Source organism: Thalia democratica, chromosome 2 (genome assembly GCF_965202585.1).
Source record: "Thalia democratica chromosome 2, ktThaDemo2.hap1.1, whole genome shotgun sequence".
Classification (NCBI taxonomy): domain Eukaryota; kingdom Metazoa; phylum Chordata; class Thaliacea; order Salpida; family Salpidae; genus Thalia; species Thalia democratica.
In genome coordinates, this window is record NC_139166.1 from 49241442 (window position 1) to 49262865 (window position 21424).

At 24.7% G+C, this 21424-nt stretch overlaps 2 protein-coding genes across 5 annotated transcripts; one reads left to right on the top strand and one right to left on the bottom strand.

Annotated features, from left to right (window-relative positions):
• Positions 1-1143: 1143 nt before the first annotated feature.
• LOC145849541 (ER membrane protein complex subunit 1-like) lies at positions 1144-15124 on the top strand. The gene is made up of 21 exons (XM_082954480.1): positions 1144-1260; positions 2522-2662; positions 3817-3944; positions 5223-5406; positions 5530-5673; positions 5822-5970; positions 6340-6433; positions 6503-6635; positions 7345-7456; positions 8174-8357; positions 8713-8817; positions 8946-9055; positions 9749-9915; positions 10140-10237; positions 10629-10841; positions 11237-11386; positions 11669-11782; positions 11976-12084; positions 12341-12485; positions 13892-14054; positions 14259-15124. Exons 1-21 carry the CDS (start codon positions 1150-1152, stop codon positions 14403-14405), a joined length of 2901 nt encoding a protein of 966 aa, XP_082810606.1. The 5' UTR covers positions 1144-1149; the 3' UTR covers positions 14406-15124.
• On the bottom strand, positions 13776-21218 carry LOC145849542 (uncharacterized). Of its 4 annotated transcripts, XR_014372361.1 has the most exons (13): positions 20913-21218; positions 20691-20853; positions 19936-20154; positions 19629-19742; positions 19466-19571; positions 18772-18882; positions 18452-18605; positions 17627-17985; positions 17080-17228; positions 16708-16889; positions 16580-16645; positions 16170-16244; positions 13776-14412 (listed from the first exon to the last, which is right to left on the bottom strand). XR_014372361.1 is itself a non-coding variant. In XM_082954484.1 (12 exons), the coding sequence occupies exons 1-12, from the start codon at positions 20949-20951 to the stop codon at positions 16224-16226; spliced, it is 1614 nt and encodes a 537-aa protein (XP_082810610.1). In that variant the 5' UTR covers positions 20952-21218; the 3' UTR covers positions 15722-16223. The 4 variants fall into 4 exon arrangements, 3 of the variants coding, with proteins under 3 accessions (XP_082810610.1, XP_082810607.1, XP_082810608.1); XM_082954484.1 differs by lacking the exon at positions 13776-14412 and having other exon boundaries at positions 15722-16244; positions 20760-20853; XM_082954481.1 differs by lacking the exon at positions 13776-14412 and having other exon boundaries at positions 15722-16244.
• Positions 21219-21424: the final 206 nt, after the last annotated feature.

Below are 21424 nucleotides of genomic sequence, written 5' to 3' on the forward strand. Positions count from 1 at the left end.
AAAAAAGGAAAAACCTAGAATTTTGAACAAAAATCAATGAAAAACCTGAAATTTGAAATAAATTTTACATGCTAAGTAGTAAAATTTCAATTTGACACAAAAAATATATCATATAGGTAAAAAAAATTTGTCATCATCAAAAATTTATTATGAAAAAAACATTTTTTTAAAACCTTTACAGTATCTTTTTAATGTTGTTATACTATTTAACATATTTTTTTTTAAATCTTAAGCTTAATTTAAATTAGAAATGGACCCGAAAACATGTACTTTTAAGAACCTGGATAAAATTTGCCTAAAAAAAGTGGCAACCCTGATCATAAAGATTATTTTTTCTTGTATCATTGAAACTTTTTTTTAATAAAAAGCACATTTAAAATAGCTTTTAAGTAATTTTTCAGTATTGTTATTCTATCTATGATATTTTTTTAACTTAAGTTGAATTTTTTACTAAAAATAAACCAAAAAACTTGTTTTTTTTAAACCTTGTAGAAATTCCGATCACCTGGAATAATTAAAAAAAAAATTGTTGGCAACCCTATTTTATTTAAAAGTAATTAAACAACTAGTAAACAATTTTTATTACTATAATTTGCTTAGTATTTAGCACTTTTTGTTGCCTATTTTTCAAGTCCTGATGTTGGTAGCTGAGTGTGTAAGAAAAGTTACTGGCTTGGAAGTTTTCAAACATTGAATAAGTTTTAAATCTAAGATTTAGTTTCAACAATTAAGTCAAACCACACATACCTTACTCTTAAAATATTTGAGCTAATTTTTTTTTAATTAGTAATTTTCTTTAGTTAATACTGTCCATCTTTGTAGAGAATCAAATTATAATATAGCCCTGGTTGGTAGGTTAAGCAGGTTCACAATTTATTTTAAACCTTCAGTGTTTCATTTTAAACTCATACTTTTAGAGCACTAACACATAAATTTAGTTTAAGTGTTAAACATACAAGTTCTAATTTACTATTTCATATTTATTTACTTTGTCTAACTATTTATCTAGATTACTCATTTGAATTTTTTTTTTAAATTTCTTAATTTTTTTATTTTATTTAGTCTTTGAGTTTGAATTAATACTTTAAATATGTTTGGAACTCAAAACAATTATTTTTCATTTGTTTTGTACTTTTTAGATTTTTTAAGATGAAAGTAATTTGGAGCTTTATAATAAGTCTCCTGTTTTTAAGTTTTACCAATGCTCTCTATGAAGATCAAATAGGAAAGTTTGACTGGAAACAGCAGTATATAGGAAAAGTAAGTGTTCTGAATATTTAAATTTTACATAGAAGTATCTGAGATAAGTATATTTTTTATATTTTGAATATAATAAAATATATAACAAGTAATTTTTAAAATAAGTTTCAAAAAATATAATATTTTAAGATGTATAAGAAAATTAATAATTTTAAATTTATGAAATTTATAGTATTAAAAATTGCCTTTTTAAAATAGCTAACTTTATTATAAGATGTATCAAAATCATCAGCTAAAATAATACCAACTGAATAAAAATGTTTTGAATTGATTTTAGTTATTTTTGTGGCCAATTGAAATTTATGTGAACTTAAATTTAAATAGTATTAATATACTAAGTCTAAAGTCATACTTCAAACAGTTGTAGTATTAAAATTTTTCAAATAACTTATAATTTTTGTTTATTGTTTTTTTTTAAATTATATTGATAAGATATTTTACCTTCTAGTTATTAAAACTTTCAATTTGATATATTGTTACTGTTAAAATATTAAAAGTTTTAATAACATGTAGTTTTAAAAAATATAATTTCAAGTATTTATAGAAGTATAATGTTAAGTTTGAAGGAGAACCGTATAAATTGCTTTAAAGTTAATTTTCAAGTGTTTAGTTTCTCTTAAAGTTAAACATGTGTTTTAACAATTAGTTTTCCACTTAAAAAGTTATTTTTAAGTGTTCTAAAAGTTTAATTAAGTTAACATTTCTTATTGGATATTTTACACAATTTTTACAAAAACTAAGTAAAATTCAGTTTTAAATAGTATTGAATTAAACCGTAGAACCAAAATAGAATTTTAAATATTAGTGTCATAAGTTTTCTAATAAGAAAGTTTTTGAATAAAGATTGCTCCCTACAGTTATTCCTACATAACTAACCTTGTTTTGTAAAATAAAAAGAGAAACTGTGGAACTTTTCAATTAATCTTTATATTTGTCTTTTGTTGTTTCTTTTACAAAACAATGTGTGATATATTTTAGGAAATAAATATTAATTTTACATCACACATAGACATATCTTGAAAGTTGTATGTCTATAGCTTCTTATATTTCTATAAAAAGGTCTATTAAACGAAAAATTTAATACAAATAATAATATTTTTATTAGTTAACTAGCAATTTATAATAAAATTTTGTTTCTTTCAAAAATTACTAAAGTTTAAATAATTAAGACTTGAAGTTTTCTATCTAAATAAGAACTTTTAAACCAATTAAAGCATACAATTATCTTATTTTTTAGCTCTAAATTAAACATATTTTCTAGGTAGAAGGCGTAGAATTTGATAACCTAAAATCGCTTAGTGGGTATGCTTACATGACAACAGATAGAAATGTGTTGGCGCGTGTAAAACTTGAAAACGGTGTTATACACAATAGAAAAATCTTCAGCAAAAGTGATGAACATGTAAGTTTATTAAGTTTTTATTTTCTATTATATTTACTGTTAAGTTAAGCTTTTATTTAATTCGCTAGTTCAATAAAGATCAAAAAAGTAAAAATGTTTTTATTAAGTTTTAAAAACTCATGTCATATATTTAAGTTTTTTGTCACTAAAAAATGAGTTTAAACTTATTAAAAGCTATAAAAACTAGCCTCATAAAAATATTTATAAAAGCAATCAAAGGGAATTAACTGTGCACACTTTAAAAAAGTAATGATTCACACACTTTTGTATTACCCAGTAAGTTACTTAAAAACGTCTAAAATTTATTTTTTAAATTAGTCTTGGAAGCAATATTGTTTTCTGTTTCTGAATAAAAGTATAAAAAATTAAGTGTTTTAGTTTAAATTTTACTAAATGTTTAAAACTTGAAAATAAGTGTTTTTTGTGTCTAACAAAGCTATTTTTATTATAAAAAATTATTATAAAAAAAAGTTTTAATTTTAAGTTTTTAATGAGTGCAACATTTTAAATCTGGAATTTAAAGCAAATATATTATCGTTTTTTAGCTTGACTCCAATATTGGTTTATTGCTAGGGCTACTTTTTATGTTTTAAAATTATAATTAAGTTCATCTAGTTTTCAAATAAAAATGCTAGCTTTTCGATTTATTGCTCTTTTTTTTGTTTTTGATATAGAATATTATTTTCAAGCTAAATGAAATAGATGTATTGCTATATGTTTACAAATAAAAACTGAACATAAAAAATACAGAAAGAGGGTAGTTTTTGGTTTTCTAAGTTTTTATTTAAAAATATGATGATAACCTTAATTTTACAAGATTTAAATACTAATAGACTTACTTAATTACTAGAAAAAAAATAACTAAATGATGAATATATAGGTAGGATTTTTGTTAAATAGTCATAAATTTGCATTGTTTCAATTTGTGCCTTCTACAACGAACTTATTAAACTAACCAACTTTAATCCTTTGTATCTTTGAAAGTAACTTTGAATATTATTAACAATTAAAAATGTCTTATAGCTAAGATAAAACTCTATCAAATAAGATCAATTTGTTAAAAATTGGGTGGACTTCCCTACGCCTTTTAATACTGTGATAAAACATTTAATTATTTTTGAAATACAAGCAACATAAAGTATTATTGTTTTTAGGTAAACGATGTTTTACTAACAAATGAAGGAGTGCTGACTGTAACTGACAGTGGTATAGTTAGAGTTTGGGGAACTAAATTGAATGAACTACGTTGGGAAATGAACCTTAAAGATGAACTGACGAGCAGGTTTCCAAACATTTTTCTTCATATACTATCTTGAAACATAATTAATTAACGTAGCTTAACAAATAATTTAGATACAAGTCTATTATTAAAAAATTTAGATACAAGTCTACTATATTATTTAAAAAAAAGTTTTCTAAGCATACGAGACTAAGAAATTTTATGCTTTTTAACTAGTGGAGTCAAATTTTTGCCTATAGAAAAATATTAATAGATAAATAAATAAACTAATAAATAGATATGTGTTCATGAATACTCTTATAAAAAAGAAAGACTTAAATCAAAATGTGATGTATATTAGATATGGTTTTAAGTTTTTACCTTACGTTTGTTCTTGCTAAGGTTTTTAGATTTTTAGTGCATAAAAATACCTTAAATGAAATAAAGAAAAATATTCTATACCATATTAATTTTAACTTATAAATAATTTAAAAAATATTTTTATTTGATATGAAAATAGTTCTTATTTAACTTTGCTTGTAAAAACTTTAAAAATTTCAGTCAGTCTAAGAGATAAGAAAATTGTATTTGTACTTATGACAAAAAAAAATTGTTGAATAAAAAAGAGTTTTATACTTTTAAGAAAATAACTAACATTTTTTATATGAGTTCTTTTCTGTAATACTAAATTAACTTTCATTGTAATGATACTTTTAAGTTTAGTTTTTTATATGTTTTAAAAATAACAAAATTAAACACTTCATAGATTTATAAGAAATCTCAAAACATGAAAAAAAACAGTAAGAATTAAGAAAACAATTCAATAAAATTAACAAAAAATAATTTTTAGCTTTTCTTTTCTTCTCTTGTTAGAACCTTTGAGATTTTTAAAAAGTTTTGAAAGTATTTAAAATATGATAAATAATGAAAAATGACAAGATATGAAGAAATAAGATCTCCTACTACATCTGAAACACTTGGATGTGGTAGTAAAAATTAAATATATTTTATTTTGTTATGTAACATGCTTCGTTTCTTTAGGATCCAGCCAAAAATGTAAATTATTGTAATAACAATTTTTTTTTGCTTTTCTTAAAATTATTTTTATTAATTACTTATAAATCAGTAGAGTTATTGTGTAATATTATTTAGATTTAGATTAGTTTAATAGCATCTAAGGAGCTTTTTGAATTCAAGATGTCAAAAACTTAAAATTTTAAAAGACTTAGAAATAACACATAAAGTTTCATAATGTTAATCTAATATAGCTTAATGCTACCAAAATAGAACTTATCAACTTAAATTATTTAAAAACCTGTTTTAAACTTTAAATGAATACAGCTCAAAGGAAGATTTAAAAGTGCTACACAGTACTATCATGCATCAGCATTATACTAAAGGAGATTTGTTGGTAGTTTTAACGAACAAAGGAATATTCACAACTACCATGAATCGTAAGAAAGCAACTAACTTTGTTTCAGCTAATGAAAACAATGCTTTAAAAGAAATAAGCGATAAATATCAGGTTACTAGAATAAATAGTGTAGACAGTAACTTTTGATAATTCTTTTCTAAATATATTATAAAATAAAATGAATTTTGAATGGACAACGACAAAAATACTTGACAATTTGCACATTTTCAACAGCTCTTAGTTGACTCAAACAAGCATGAAATATATGTTGTGGGCGAATCAAACTCAATGTTGAGCGTTAATGTTTACCAATCATCTGATCTGAACCTAAAAAGCCATCGAGAAGTTCCACTGATGCAACATGAATCTTTAGATAAAGTATTGACTTTGCATTTTAAATTGAATATATTAAAACTGAATCGTATAGTAAAATAAATTTTAGTTTTATTTAGTAATTATCCGTACTGTAGTTTTAATAAATTGTTTTACTTTTTATAAGTTATCAAACGGTTTATTGTACTTTTAGGTTGTCCTACTTGAATCTGGAACCTTAGTAATAGGTGGTGCAAATACCTTACGTTTACTTGATGTCTCAAGTGGTGAAGTGTCATCTAATGTTGATTTGTCTTCGATTGGTATTAATTCTCAAATTGTAAAGCTTGTCACAAGTGAAAGGTCTAAACATTTTATACCAGAGTTTATATGATTAACGAGTTGTGAATATTTCTTCAACGCATAACTATACAAAAATTAAGTGATTTAGAGCAATGTTTAATAAAAATACAACCTTTAAACTATATGCAACTATATGAACATATAAAAATAATAATTTTTTTCTAAGTGCTCAAAATCTTTTACAAGTAAACATAAGGTTTAAATAATCATATAAAGATTGAGTACGCAAGTAATTTTATAACCTTAACATACACTTAAAACATTTAAGATTTTGTACGTTTTATCTATTTCGTGTTTACCTAATATATTTTAAGTTGTGTATCAAATATCCGCTTGGTAGCGCTATTGACTAAATTTATACATTTTCAGCTCTGAATTATCGGCTCACGGAACTAAATTCGCGGTTTGGCGTGATGACAATGGAATTTCCACTGTTTTACTTCAAGATGATGGATCGTTGAAAGTTTGTGCTTTTTTTCTAAAAATATATTTCCAACCGATTTATGATTAGAAATTTCGTCTAATTTTACAGGAAGTTTGGTCTGACAAGTTCGATGAGATAATTGATGTTCAGGTACACAATGTTGCATCAGAAAAATATTTGTTTGTTTCTTCCGTGAAAAATGGCAAAACATTATTGATTACAGCTGTTGATTTTAAAAAAGGTAGCAAAATTTTAACGAGCGTATATTTAAATGTCTCTCGTATTATGTAATTTAAAAACTATTTTCACATGTATATATTTTAATTGTAAAATATCCAAAATCTTAAATTTGATAAATTAGAAAACGTTACATGCCTTTAAATTTTTAACAGTTTATAATTTTTTGTGTTGAACATGTTGACCAACATGAGTTTTTTGTTTCAATATATAAAAGTTTACTTCGTGAGTTTATTTTTAACTTTATTAACCATTAAATATGTTCAAATTAATTAATATACTAAAAGATAGTCAATTATCTACTAGAAACTAAGTCTATGTATGTACTATCACAAAAATTAAGTTTGAATAGGCTATTTTTTCTAAAAACAAGTTATTAATCTTTTTATCAAGTAAACAGTATTTTTCAGCTACGTATAATTTATTCTTTTGTTTAGTTTTCAAATAAATAAAAGTTAAGTTTAATAAGAAAATATTTTGTTAATTAATATTTGTTATTATAATCATGTATTTTCAATAAGTTTGTAGATAATTAAAAAAAAAGTACGTTTTCTTTTCTACGCTAAAGTTCATCTACCAGTAATTCGATGTAAACTGTATATAAATTCATTTATACATATTTATTAAAATATCAAAAGAAGTTACTATATATTTTGTTTAAAATTAACGTCTGATTGTAAAACTTGATTTGATAAGTAATATTAACAAACAAGGTGAAGTGAAAGAAAATATGCGGATAAAATACAACATGCCTGCATCATCAGCAAAAGTGGATCACATTCGAATTGAAATGTTTCTCAGAAGAGCTACTCCCGTTGGCTTCAGGTTTTTATTTTATCCTTTATTATTTTAATGCGATTAATCGCAGAGTAAATTTGAAATTTTCCTCAAAGCAATGTTGTTTTTTTTATAACGCTGTTTAAAGTTACAAATCATGTGCTTATTTTTTACGTAGTGAATCACTTTTTTTTTATTCCTGTGAGTTTATTTATTCCTTCAAAGTTTTCATATAGTAAACTTAATACTTCTTGCTTGAAAATTAGTTTTATTTATCATAAAGTATTTTAGGTATTAATTGTTTTTTTTTTCAAACTGTTCAATATTTTTTTATTAACACTTTTTTTGTTAATTACATAAAAAAAAAAGTGTTTCATTATTACAAATTAGAATACAAAAATTATCAGAGCCATACTGATATTTTTAAATTGAGTTTATTATTAGTCTTGATATGTATATATATATATATTAATAAAGTAAGTTTATTTGTAGTATTATAATTATTAACAAGTTTTCTACAAAAACTAAAAGTAGTAAAGCAAAGTTTTCAATTACATAACTTCGTATTTTTATAGCTATACTTACTGTTTTACTACTGTTATTTACTTGGATCCACTATCATTTTTCACTTAACTAAAAATAAAGCCAACACTTAGTTGATCATTAAACAAGTTTAACATCAACAAACCAAAATATTTATGCTGAATTTTTTTTACGTTTTATTTTTTTTAATTAACAACCACTAAACAAAATGAACATTCAAAGAGCGCTGGTCCAGTTCAAGGACAACAGCCTGATGCTGGTCGAGCATCCGAACAGAGTTTTGTGGACGAGAGAAGAATCGTTAGCGAGCATTCAGCAGGCAAAAATGATCGACTTGCCCGTACAAGGCAACCAGCTCAACGATGAAAAGGGCGGCAGAGCGAGCGTTGTTAACATGTTTGTTAAGGTAATTGGCTAATTCAAATTCTTATAAAAGAAATTTAACAAAGCATATCTCAAAAAAATGCATATACTAGAAGGTCTAATAAGTAATGTTATAATGGTAAAAATAAAATTTGAAACTCAAAATATATATTTGAAGTTTATAATTACTATAAATAAATATGTTTTAGTAAGCTTTAACATTTGTTTTAGTCATATCTCAAAAAAAAACTTGTACTTTTATTATTATCTATTATCTTTATTGTGAGTTGTATTAACTTTTTTAAGCAAAAACTAATTACGTTTTAGTTTTTTATTTCAAAAATAGTTTTGAAATCTTTAAGTATTTTTATATCATCACAACTTAATAACTAAAACAGCGAGTCACGACTCAATACAATCAACTAACATCATATATAGACAACTTCTTGAAAGAACTTAACAGGGTTCCAAATAAAAACGTCAAGAAAACCAGATTTGCTAAGGTTAATTTTACTTGTAAAAAGTTCAGATTTAACTTTAAGCTTTTATTCTTATCAAAGTTGTTTTGTACATTAAAATAAATAATTTACAGAAACTGGTCTAGTTATGATTATTTTTTTTTATGTTTCAGTTTGACGAAATAGTTAGAGACGAATTTTCGTTCGACAAGATAATTTTCGCAGTTACCAACAGTGGCACAGTATTCGGACTCGACAGTAAAACTGGTGAAGTTGTTTGGAGGTGAGTTTTACATAAAAAAAGGAAAAAATATATTTCACTTTATATAATGTGTAGTTTATTATTTATTTAATGAATAATAAAGCATTAGTTGAGAAATTGTTTAGCTTATTTTAATTTTTTATACTACTTTAAACAAAGAAAGACCTGATAACTTTTTTTATTAAGTTGTTATAAAACTTATATGTATATTGTATATTCACTATAACATATGTAAAATATGTAAGTAAATAAAGTATTACAAGTGTATTATTCCGTAAAGTAATTACTTAAGAATTTGTTGTGCAAGTCATAAGTTATTGTTCACGACACCACATTGTTTATTTTGTAATTTTTATTATTTCACTTCTTTTCAAAACCACATTTACGATTTAAAACATTCTCCTAATACCCCAACTATTAATAAAATAACAAAATAAATCTAATACACTTCCTCTTTTTTTTCTGACGTTGTTTTATTGTTAAAGAATACGTTTTGTATGGCAGTTTAAAATAATGGTTTTAAATTCAATCAATTCAGTGAATTTGCAATAACAACAAAGTATTAGTAATTTTAATTAACACTTTTAACTTGAAAGTTATAAGATCAAGTAGTATAAAAAAATATTTTAAATACTTATGACTTTTCATAAACCAAGATTAAACTGCAGCAAAGCATTAAAAAACGAAATATTAAATCAAATTAACTGCAAACAGAAAATACGTTCCGTCGCTTGAGGGTAGAAAAGTGCAGGTGATGGTGCAGCGCGCTTCGAACCACTACCCCAACCCCCCGCTGGTCACCGTTGTTGGGCTGAAGAAAGACGAGCATCCCTCGGTCGTCTCATTCCAACCCATCACTGGAAAGTACACCGATCACAGCGGTCAGCCTCAGTTTTAATCAAATTATGTACACACCACCTCAAATAATATACAAGCTGGTCAATTATTAATCAAAGAATAATTTGTTAATTGCTTGACAAGGTTTAATTTTTTCTCACCGAAAACGGTAAATTCGCTTGTATTTAATCTAAATAAGCTCTTTACTTGGTAAATTTAGCAATTTTGTTTAGTCAACACAAGTAGTTATACATTTTTGATATTTCAGACGAGTTCAGCGATTTGAAATCGCCGGTCATGCAAGCCATTCTGCTTCCCACGCTCGATGAAACTTTCATGCGACCCATCCTGCTGCTTCTGGAAAATGTAAGTTTTTGTGTATCATATGTTTCATTGTGTTTAAATAGTTTGTATTTGATAGAGATAAGTTGTTGTTTGTAAAAGGAGAACAGAAAAGAACTTAATTTATTTCAACTATTTAAAATACCTTGAGACAAATGATTGGTATATTTGTATATACAAAAGCATAAAGTTAAAATTTAAAATGCTAACAAAATTTTTGTAAACATCATTTTAATCGAATGTGTAAAGCTTTTATAAAAATTCAGGAAAATAAGTTCACAACCGGCCGTCGATAGTTGTACAATTTTTTATAAAATCTAGTTGCTTTACATGATAAATTGATTTCTAAAATGCGTCTTATAAAATTTGATACGCTTGCTGAAACTTTCACAGTTTGTTTTTTAATGAATTGCAGAAAGATGTCTCGTTGTTTCCGCGCGACACTTCCACTGAAATATTGTCGAGCAATTACCAGTTGTACGTGCATAACGTCAACAAGAAGACCGGGGTCGTCACCGGCTACAAAATAAACACTGAAAACGAAGTGAAAGCCGAGATGGCTTGGAGATTTGAAGTTCCCGCGTCTCACGAAATTATTTCGGTTGCTGGGAAATTTCAAAACGAAAAAGTTAGTAACATTTTTTGGTTATTTGAATTTAATAGTCAAGTATTTAAAAAAAAAAAATTATTAATTTTATACTTTGAAGTATAGTTTTAATGTGTTACTAATCTGTAGCTTAATTTAGTTGCTTAGTGCCATTTTTAATATCTAAGAAAAGTTATAAATTTACATTCAATACATTTTTAACCTAGACTACAATATCTTATTGTAGTAGAAAAACCTTTTTTTAGCTTAAGTAAATTTCTTATTTAATGTATTTTAACTTTGATTATACATTTGTAATCCAAATAATGTATTTTTGAAGTTTTTAAAGGCATACGTATTGAAGTTTTTGATAAAATATAGTTTGCTATCAGTCATTTCGTTGGTTAAAATCTCACTACGATTTCTTATACAAACAGGTAAACTCAATGGGCAGACCGCTAGCAGATCGCAATGTAATTTACAAATATTTAAATCCCAATTTGGTTGCTATTGCAAGTCAGTCTGTTGAGAGTGGGATAGAAAAAAGCAGTATTCTACTTCATGTAATTGACACAGTAACTGGAAAGGTAATTTTATTTAAAAGAAGGAAATAATATGCTTGTTAAAAATATTATTAATTTCCGTTAGTTCACAATGTTATAAACTTTTACCTTTATTATGATAAAAATTGTTTTAGTCCAATATTTTTTACAAAGTTTAAACTACTTTTGAAATTTTGAAATATCGTGGTTTCAAATTTAATAAGATTTAATTTAATAAATTTACAAAACTAAAACCTATTTTTAATAATTTTTAATTTTTTATAAGAAGCAAAACTAATTTATTTTAACGTCTGTAATTTGATAAAGGTTGTACACTCGCAAGTACATGCGAAATGCTCCGGCCCGGTACAAATTGCCAATACTGAAAACTGGATCATGTACTCTTACAGAAACTTGAGGCAACGTCGCAACGAAATATCCGTTAGAACTCTACTGTGTAAAATAAAAGTTTTACTGAATAAATGCAATTCATTCATAAAATTTTTTGTCTGCTGAATTTAATTGACAAACTGTTTATATAATTAAAATGAAAATTATTTTTAGCACATAAAAAGTTCGTTTAAGTGGCATGTTTATTAATATTTGTTTTTGTATTTAAACATTTCAACAACAGTCATTGGAGTTTTACGAAGGCGATACGCAAGTGAACTCAACAGAATTTTCCAGCTTTCAACAAAGAGAAACACCAACGGTGATGCAGCAATCATACATTTTCAGTCATGGTTAGTTGTAAATATTTGTTTTGAATTGTTTATATTTCTGTAAGTGTACATTCATTATGTTAATTATTGTATTTTGTAATTTTATTTAATTCTTTTATTTTATTTTTATATAATTTTTTATTCTTTAACATCTATTCTACTTATCTTTATGTTTTAGTAGTGAAGACAAATAGTTCATTAATACTTTTAAATTTTGAATCATATGCTTTTTTATTTCTTTAAAATACCTGTCAAGTTAATTGATTAAAATTATCAGACATCGATGTCATGCAAGTGACCCGCACAGAAAGGGGAATCACCACGCGTCAGCTCATATTCGCGCTTCGAAACGGAAAGCTGTTTTCGATCATCAGAAAGTTTTTTGACCCTCGCCGGCCGCTGCATCCCGGCCCCAGTGATCGGTTAGTTTACATGAGTTCTTGTAGTTTATTTAGAATAATAGAACTTGGTTTATTTAATGTTGAAATTTAATGTACGTTTTCAAGTAAAAATAAATTTTAGTATAGTAAACTAACATATTCAACAAGATATTAATTAAGTTTTAAATTAAAAAAAAAGACTTCTAATCAATCATACATGTTTTTTAAGTTTTATTAATTTTCAACCTTGTAAAACTATGATTTTTAAACACATTCTATTTTAAAAAATTTCAGTATTTTTCTTTTAACCTGTTTAATATAAAAGTTTTAAATATTGCTACAAAAACAAAGTTGTTAACAAAAAAAGTTCTTAGTTGATTAAGCTCAAATAGTAAGATACTATTCTGTTTTGATAAAAAGACAATTATTAAAATTATTTTTTGTCTTTAGAATTTTAATAAAAAAATGGCTTTGTTTGTTTCCTAAGCTTTTAATGTTTTAAATAATTTGTAAAAAAATCTTTAAAACGGTTTTAATTATTATAAAGTAAATTCTAGTTGTGGTTTGTTTTTATTATAAGTCTATGATCACTTTTAAATATATATACATTTATTTATAAGTAAAAGTGTTTACTAAATAAGTTAGTATATAAAAATTTTTTGTTATTTTTTACCAAAATTAACATTATATTGTTTTACATGTATTTTTATGCATTCATTATTTTTACATTCCGTTGGATTAACATACAAGTTGTGTTTGATATAAGTTTTTTTTAAATTTATCTGGAAAAGTTCCGGGTGTTCTTAACAATTAATCGATTACAAAGGCAAGTATTTTAAATCAGAGTTTTTTATTTATTTCTAAGCTTATTTAATAATCATAATAAACGGTTGTTCTAGATTTAGAATAATTTTATTTAAATATTAACTTTATCACACCCTAATTGCGATGAGTAGAAATAAAAATCTTTTTTAGATTATATATAAAGTTTATCATTATGTAGTTATTTTTCTTAACTAAAGAAATTGCTCAATTTACTGAAATGTAAAGAGCTTATTTAAATAAAGATGTGCAAATTAAATATTTTGTTTACAACTCCCTATTTTATTCAGTTCACTATTTTATTTTACTTGAAAATGTCTCAATTTTTTTGTCACCGAAACCTGGTTCTAAATAAAAAAAATAATTTGCTCATCTTCTTTAATTATAATTTATCATTAAAAAAGTGCTTCTTAAAGTGAACGGCTAAAATGTTATTGGTATAAATATATACCTTTGCTGGTATAATTAAATTTGTTAGTGTGTCAAATATTTTATTAAAACAAAAAATTTCAATAGTTTTTTTTTTCAGTTTTATTCAAGTTATTTGTAAATAATGCGAACATAAGTCTTCTGTGTGAAACCAAACAGTTTCAAAACAGTTAGTTTATCAAAATATTCTGTCACAGGGAAGAGGGACTGATTCCTTACCAGCCTGAAATTCCCGTTCCGAACGAGTGGATGCTGTCTTACAACCTGACGGTCGCTCACATCGATTCCGTTTACACCGCCCCCACCGCCCTCGAGAGCACCTCCCTGGTGTTTGCCACCGGACTCGACCTCTTCTTCACTGTTAGTTCACTTGTATTTTTTCAAAAAACACAACATTTTATTGCTGACCAAATTTGAAATCATTGAAATGAAATAAGCTTGCACGAGTCGGTATTCTTGGTAATTCGAGTATATTTATGATTGTTCGTAGATTAATGATACCAATTTAAGGTTGACTGTTGTTTAGATAATTTTGTTCAACTAAAGATGTTTAATTTTTCACAGCGCACCCAGCCATCCAAGCAGTTCGACGTGTTGAAAGATGATTTTGATCATTTGCTAATCTCATCAGTTGTTGTTGGAATGTTTATACTTGTGATTGTCGTGAAGAGACTCTCACAAATGAAACAGATTAAAAAAGCGTGGCGGTAGACGTAATCTATTTGTTATATTAAAGTAAGGACACTTTTAATGGAAAATTAGTTTTAAGTTTCACAAGGTTTTAGATATTTTGCCACTGATATAGGTTGGTAGTTGCAAGTTTTATATGCAATTTTTAAGTTCTATGTCATAAATTTTACAAAGTTTTTTTTTTAGTTATTGGTACTTTTTCTAGGTAATTATATATCTTTCTGTGATTCGTATGTAATTAATATTTATAAAAGTACTTTATAGTTAGTTAAAAGCCAATAGCGTTTGAGATTATGAGAATGACTAAGTTTTTCTTGATAACTAATATATTTAATTGCATACTAAACTAGATCAAGTAAAACGGTTTTTAGTTGTCTTATATTTAATATTATATACTATATTTATGTTTTATTTATATTTGAAAAAGGTAACGATGTGTCAAGATTTTAGTTTTAGACATCATTCTGTTTTAATAAAGTTTTAATAAACTTGGTCAATTATTAAAGTTTGTTTTAAAAGTTTTTCTTAACTAGCTTTGAAACTCAATTTTTTACCATGTTAAGATATTTGAATTATTTTAAGAAAATTAAATTTCTTTTTGTGTGAAGCACATAAATAAGTTTCGTTGTATTATTTTACAAAGCTTAACAAAGGTTAAAATGAATATTTATGATTATACTGCATTAAATAAAATAAAAAAAAAATCATTGGTTTTTTTTAAGTTGTCTTTCAATCTTAACGACGAGTCTTTTCAATGCTGTTTTGTTATAATTCTAACTATTAGTTCTTAAATAGTTCTTAAAATAACTTATTTAATTATTTTAATGCTTTTTAGCGTTGTATAGTTGTGGTTTATATTTATCTTTTTTAATTCAAGTTAAGTTGTCCATGACTTAGAAAATCAGTGAATTTTTTAGATTAAAGTTAGTTTTTAAGATAAATTCCATATGATTTAATTTCTTTATATATTAGTTTTCTGATATTAGTTATTTCAAATTTGTTATGGGTTTCGCTAGCTTTCAATGATGATGCAATATTTACATCTTATATTCTACTTGTTTAGTTAGTATTTGTACGTTTTTAATAAATTTTTTTGCTTTTTTTATTATTAAGTTATGTTTACTTAATTATAAAACTTCTAAGTTTGTTAGGGTTACTTAAGTAAATTTCATTTAATTAAGACAACTTATTTATTTCAATTGTTACTAGTATCTGCTGTTTATCTGTATTATGCTATATCAAATAATTGTATAGCCATTTTAAGGGTATATAATATTTAACCAATTTAAGATATGCATTTATTTTATTATTTTGTTTCAAGTTTTACAATACGAGCATAAGTAAACTGATAATAATTACAAATACTTGTAAAACTAAAAGATTTGTTGCGATTAAAATTAAATCAAAGCACTTACTTTCATTAATTTTAAGTAGTGTTAGTCATTTAGATTCAAAGTTTTGTAATAAGTAATTAATTTAAAGTTCTAAGCTTAATTTAATTATACAGTTAATAACTATATTTATATTGGAAATTTTTAAAGTCAGTATAAAGTAAGGTTTTAAGAAGAATAAAAAACGAATAAACAGTGTTATTGTAAACAAATACAAAAAACAATTAGTACATAAAAAAATTCTACATTAAAGCTAGAGTGTAATACTTTAACTTTTTTTTCTATAAAACTTATGTGAAACAAGTAAAGAAACAAACTTAACTCGGTTAAAATAAATATTTTAACAATAAGTTTCATTATTGAATAGTATTTAAAAAAACTGAAAAAATTAAACTTTTTTTCATAAAATATCTACGAGAACTTGTGCTTCTAAAGTTTTCACAGAGGACTAATCACTAGACGTAGTTTTCTGTTTAAAAATATGTTATTAGTTTTAATGTGTCTAAAGCGTACATCATTTTTAATGGCAAATTAAAAAAAAGTGAAATAAATGAATTTTTTTTTTTGTTTAAGTGGTTCTATTTCATCATTAGTTTTAAATTGAAAAGAAACATTGGTACTAATTTTAATAACAAAACACACTCGAAAAAAAAATTAGTCTGATTTTGGTAGCTAGTTAATACTTTTTATCCCAAAAAAGGTGTATAAATAAAGTGAGTACAAGTAAAGGCATTAACTGCATGCCATTTAGTTTGCCTTATTATTTCCACTTAAAGTTTTAAGAATATTTGCTTAACTACTAACATCGTTTTGAAAACCAGCAGCAGTTTTAGTTTCTTTTAGAACTAGTTGAACTTCATTTCTGCATACCTGCAACATAGAGAAAACATATAGCGTAATAATTTTTTATTTCATAAAACTTATATTAATACCTTTTCAATGGCAGGTAAGAATTTTATTTTCGGAAATGCAAAAGCCCTTTGGAACTTTGAGATTAAACCCAAATTTTCCTTTAAGGATAAAAAATTTCTTTCAATAGATATTTCTGTAAAACTACGATCATTTGAAGTATTGTCATCGTTTTCATTGATTTTTTCAGCCACAACTGATTTTTCTGAATGAAAAAGAAAATTTACAGATAAACTTTATTAAGTCTTTCAAAACTACTTTTGAAAGACTTAATAAAGTTTAATAATATTTTTTGCTCTCTTGGTCAGTAAATTTTCTAGATACATAAAGTATTACATCATACCTGCAAAGATCTATAATGAACTTTATTACTAAGAAGTAACAAACTTTTTTACCTTCAAATTTTCCTAAAATAACAAAAGTGTCATCTATGCTTAGTTTTGAACCATTATTACTAAGTTTGTTTACTTTGACAAATTTTATTTGTTCACCTTCACTTAAAAAGTCTATATCCTTTGTTTCGTAAATGGTGTCTTCGTTAACTCTGTTTTAAGATTTGTCATGTAATAAAAGTTTTTTAATTGTTATTTAAGCTGTATGAGTTTTTGAAAATTCAATTTTTATTTTATATTTATAAATTCAAAACTTATAAAGTTATTTGTCTTAAAAGATTGCAATTTTAAAAAAGAAATGTAAAAAGCTTGATTAAGTGTTTTATTTACTACCAGGTTTCGGTGAAAAAAAATGTTACGAACTTTATAAGTGTGATAATATAGTAACCTGCACATAACAATGTTTTTTATTTATAATGTTATTAAAAAACTTGTTCATGCATGAAAGTCTAAACAAAAAACTTAAATGTTACGTGTTCGAAAATTTAAGCTTGAGTTATGTGCAGTTTACTATTTACATATTTTTATTCAAAACTTACAAACTATTAACCTTTTAAAATGGGCATCATATTTCGCAGACACTAAATAAACTTCATTGCTTGCTTCAGAAGAGCTTTTCAAGATGAACTTTTTTACTTTGCGCAATCGATGCAAGGCAACGCAATCGTTTTCTTTTAAGTCAAGACCGTTTATGCTTGAACTTTTACCTACAGTAACAGTTATCGCAAACTGATTGTCAGATTTTCTGTCGATTAAAGCTAAGTTTTGTAAACTCTTTAAGGAACTCTGTGGTTGACCATTTGAACTTTTGGTTGACCGGTCGAAAACTGAAGAACTTTCACTGCTGGTTGTAGACAATTTTTGAACCATTTTGTCATTAAAAAATTCTTCTTCCTCTTTCTCTATAACCTTTACAAATTAAATAAAGTATTTAAGTTAATGTTGACTTAAGTACTTTAATTAACTTTTTATAAACTACATAATCATAAAGGTTTTTAACATTACAAAATGCATTCAATTTTTAATAATTAAAAAAATATTAGTAGCTTACTATGTATATATTATTTATGTTTATTTTAATATTTTAGTTTGTTTTTACTAAAAGTAACTCAAAACAATGACTGTTCTAGAAATCTAGGCATTTAAACAAAAAAATTATTAGTTAAACTTAGTCAATAATACTGTTTTTCATGTAACATAAGAAACTTAATTCAGTTAAAAAAGAAACAAAAAAATGCCTAAATAAAGCAGAAACTAAAACTAAATATACGAAAAATCGTACTATACAATATTAAAAATGTATTTTTAGTGTTTATATTATTAATGATATAGCATTTTTTTTTTGCATACTAAAAATACATAAAAAATTATAAACCTCTACAAAGTTGGTATCAGGTAAAACAAAAACAACATCCATTTTTGATTTTAGACAAACAGTAGCCTCAAAAATAGGTTCAAAAATAAATTGTTTGTTTTCAAACTCACTAAATTGATTATATGAATTAATTTCAGTTTCCGTTAAACTTACTCTGTAAAAAATATTTTAAATTGTAAAAGCTAATGTCTTTTACAACTAAACATTTGATTTTTTTTTGATAAACTTTTCAAATTATAAGATATAATTTTAGATATTTTACTTAAAAAATACTTACCTACAATGAATATACATATAGAAAAGTTTTACTTTGCTCTAACCTTTTAGATGGTTTGTATACTTTTTTAATCATGTCTTTTAAAGAGCTCGCTGAACTTTTTCTTGATTCCTTTTTACTATCCTTTTTTAGGGCCTGTTGCTTTATCTTCACACTTTATTAATGATTTATATTTAAAAATATTTTTTTTAAGTAAAATATTTAATATGAAAAATGTAGTATTTAGATCAGTTTAATGTTTTTTTTCAATTCTTGTGTAAATATTATTATAGCTTTATACTTAATTTGTATGATGTAAAAATAAAAAACTTTTGTAGCAAAGTATTTTATCACAATAAGCTATAACATTTAGATCTCTCTATAACGATAAAAACATATGCTTAATATTATTATACTATTAAAATACAACCTCTAAATTGAAATAGAAAACGACTTTCTAAAAATATCCAAAAAAACGCAAAACAGTGAAAAAACAAAGTTTTAAAAAAAGGATGTTAACAATTTTTTTCTAAATATTGAATCGGTTTTAGTATTTCATTTAGTTAATAAATATATTAAAATGCACTTTCTAAAAATGCGTAATTAGAACTTTCATTTTAAAAATAACATTTAAAACATGAACACATATTTTAAAGCTTTTTGTTTTTTCTCAAGTTGAAATTTTTTTAATTTAAAAACTAATGTATGAGTTTAAACCTCTTAAAAGTAAAAAACACTATGTTATCTGTTTCACTGACTAAAAACACTTTGTACGAATCGCCCACAATCTTGCCACATCGGGTAGAGAGTAGCCTCTTTTCAACACTTGTCCGAATAATTCGTTTGTGTGGAAGCTTTGTTTATCTGTAAAATTAAATATTCACATATTTCAAAACATTAAAGTAAACTTTTTTTTATTACCGAGAGGAGCCTGCTGGAACGTAACGTCTAAATCTTGTGGTAGAAATAAGTATTTTAGCTCTTGACCTCTTAGAAGTACAACTGCTAGCTGTTCATTTTCTTTGAAGTTCGCTACTATCTTCAAATAAACTTTAATTAAATAGTTTTACAAACTAATAAACAAAACTTTAGCTTTGATGAACTTTAAGCAAAATTAAAATTTTTAACGAAACATAAAATTACTCAAAAACTTTTTTTTTGTTTGAACTTAAATAGCATAATAAAATTAAGTAAGTACTAGTATAAAACATTTTCGTCGCAAAACTACTTTGACTTGCTTTTGTAAGAACTCTTAAAGTTTCGTATTCTTTAACCATTACTCCGTCTATTTCAAAAGCCTTCAGTGGAAAAATTCCTTCACTTAAACTTGGAAAAGTATCAAGTAATTCTCGCACACCCGAAAATTTATGAGAAAAATTACAAGTTGGAACTATTGAAAAATGTGGACGTTCATTTGCATTGATTAGGAAGGATTTTTTGTTAATGTCTGTTTTATAATATTCTATAAATTCTATAAATTTTAGACTATATTTTTTGGCGGTTTAGAGATGTATATCTAAAATAGTTGTCTAACAGCTGATTTGAATTCATATTTAAATACAAAAAACATTTAATTATATTGTTTTTAAATATATCTATTTAATTAGTACTATATTAAAAATTTATACAACTATCATCGATGCAATAAAACACACGCAAAATTAATAAATTCAAAAAGGCGTAAGGTATATAAGCTAAATCAACCAAATAAAACCACGAGAAGCTTTTATTTTATCAACTTTAGGCAAAAATTAAAATTTACCATGTTATAAAGTTTAAGCACTTTTTTCAAACTTTTTATGTAAGTTTTTATTAAAGTGTTTTTTTGACATAAAGAAAAAGACTAATTTCTACTAGTTGACATTAATAAAGAATTGACAATAATTTTAAAAAAGTTTAGCTGAATTAACTTTATTATGTATAGATACAGAAAATGTTAAATCTAATTAGTATTTAGGAATATTTTTTTTTAATAAACCAAACCGTTCTTTGCATTTTTTTCAATTAAATCAACTGCTATGCATTCAATATTTCTCAAAACGATTTCATCACCTACGACAACGTTTTCGTTGAATGAATTCATTTTTGTAACTTGTAGAACTGGATACATTTTGCAATCGAAACACATCGGAAAGTTTTTTCTCAGCTAGATTAAAAATAAATTTAATAAACAAAAGCTAATGTTTACAAAAAAAAAACAATAACCTCTTCTTTCCACAAAAATGTACGTTTTTTCGGTAACATTTTATTTAGTTAGAAATAATATATATTTCTATTCTTAATAATTTTTGAACTTAGAAGTGTTCTATCTATATGTTCAGTTTAGAATTTTAGATATTCAACTGAAAATTCACATCAACCCTTTTTATACACTCTCATTTACATAGATATGTTCCGGTTCTCTAAACTTTAGCAAAAATCTACAAAAGTTGTAAACTTTTTGGAAAACATTGCGTCTATGATTTTCTTCTTAGCTTTAACTTCCTTTTTTACTTTTATTTCTATTTACTGTTTAATACTTGTTCCTCTAAATAACAAAAACAAACAAATATTACATAAGCTTTTATCATAAATTTCGAATAAACTACTTCTCGCTTGATTTTACTTGAATAACTTTAATGTTTTCTCTTATCAAATGTTTAATTGCAAAACTTTTAAGAATTCAGCTGTTAAGTAAGTGGTTTTAGTGTTTAGTTAAGTTTACGTTAATAGTAATT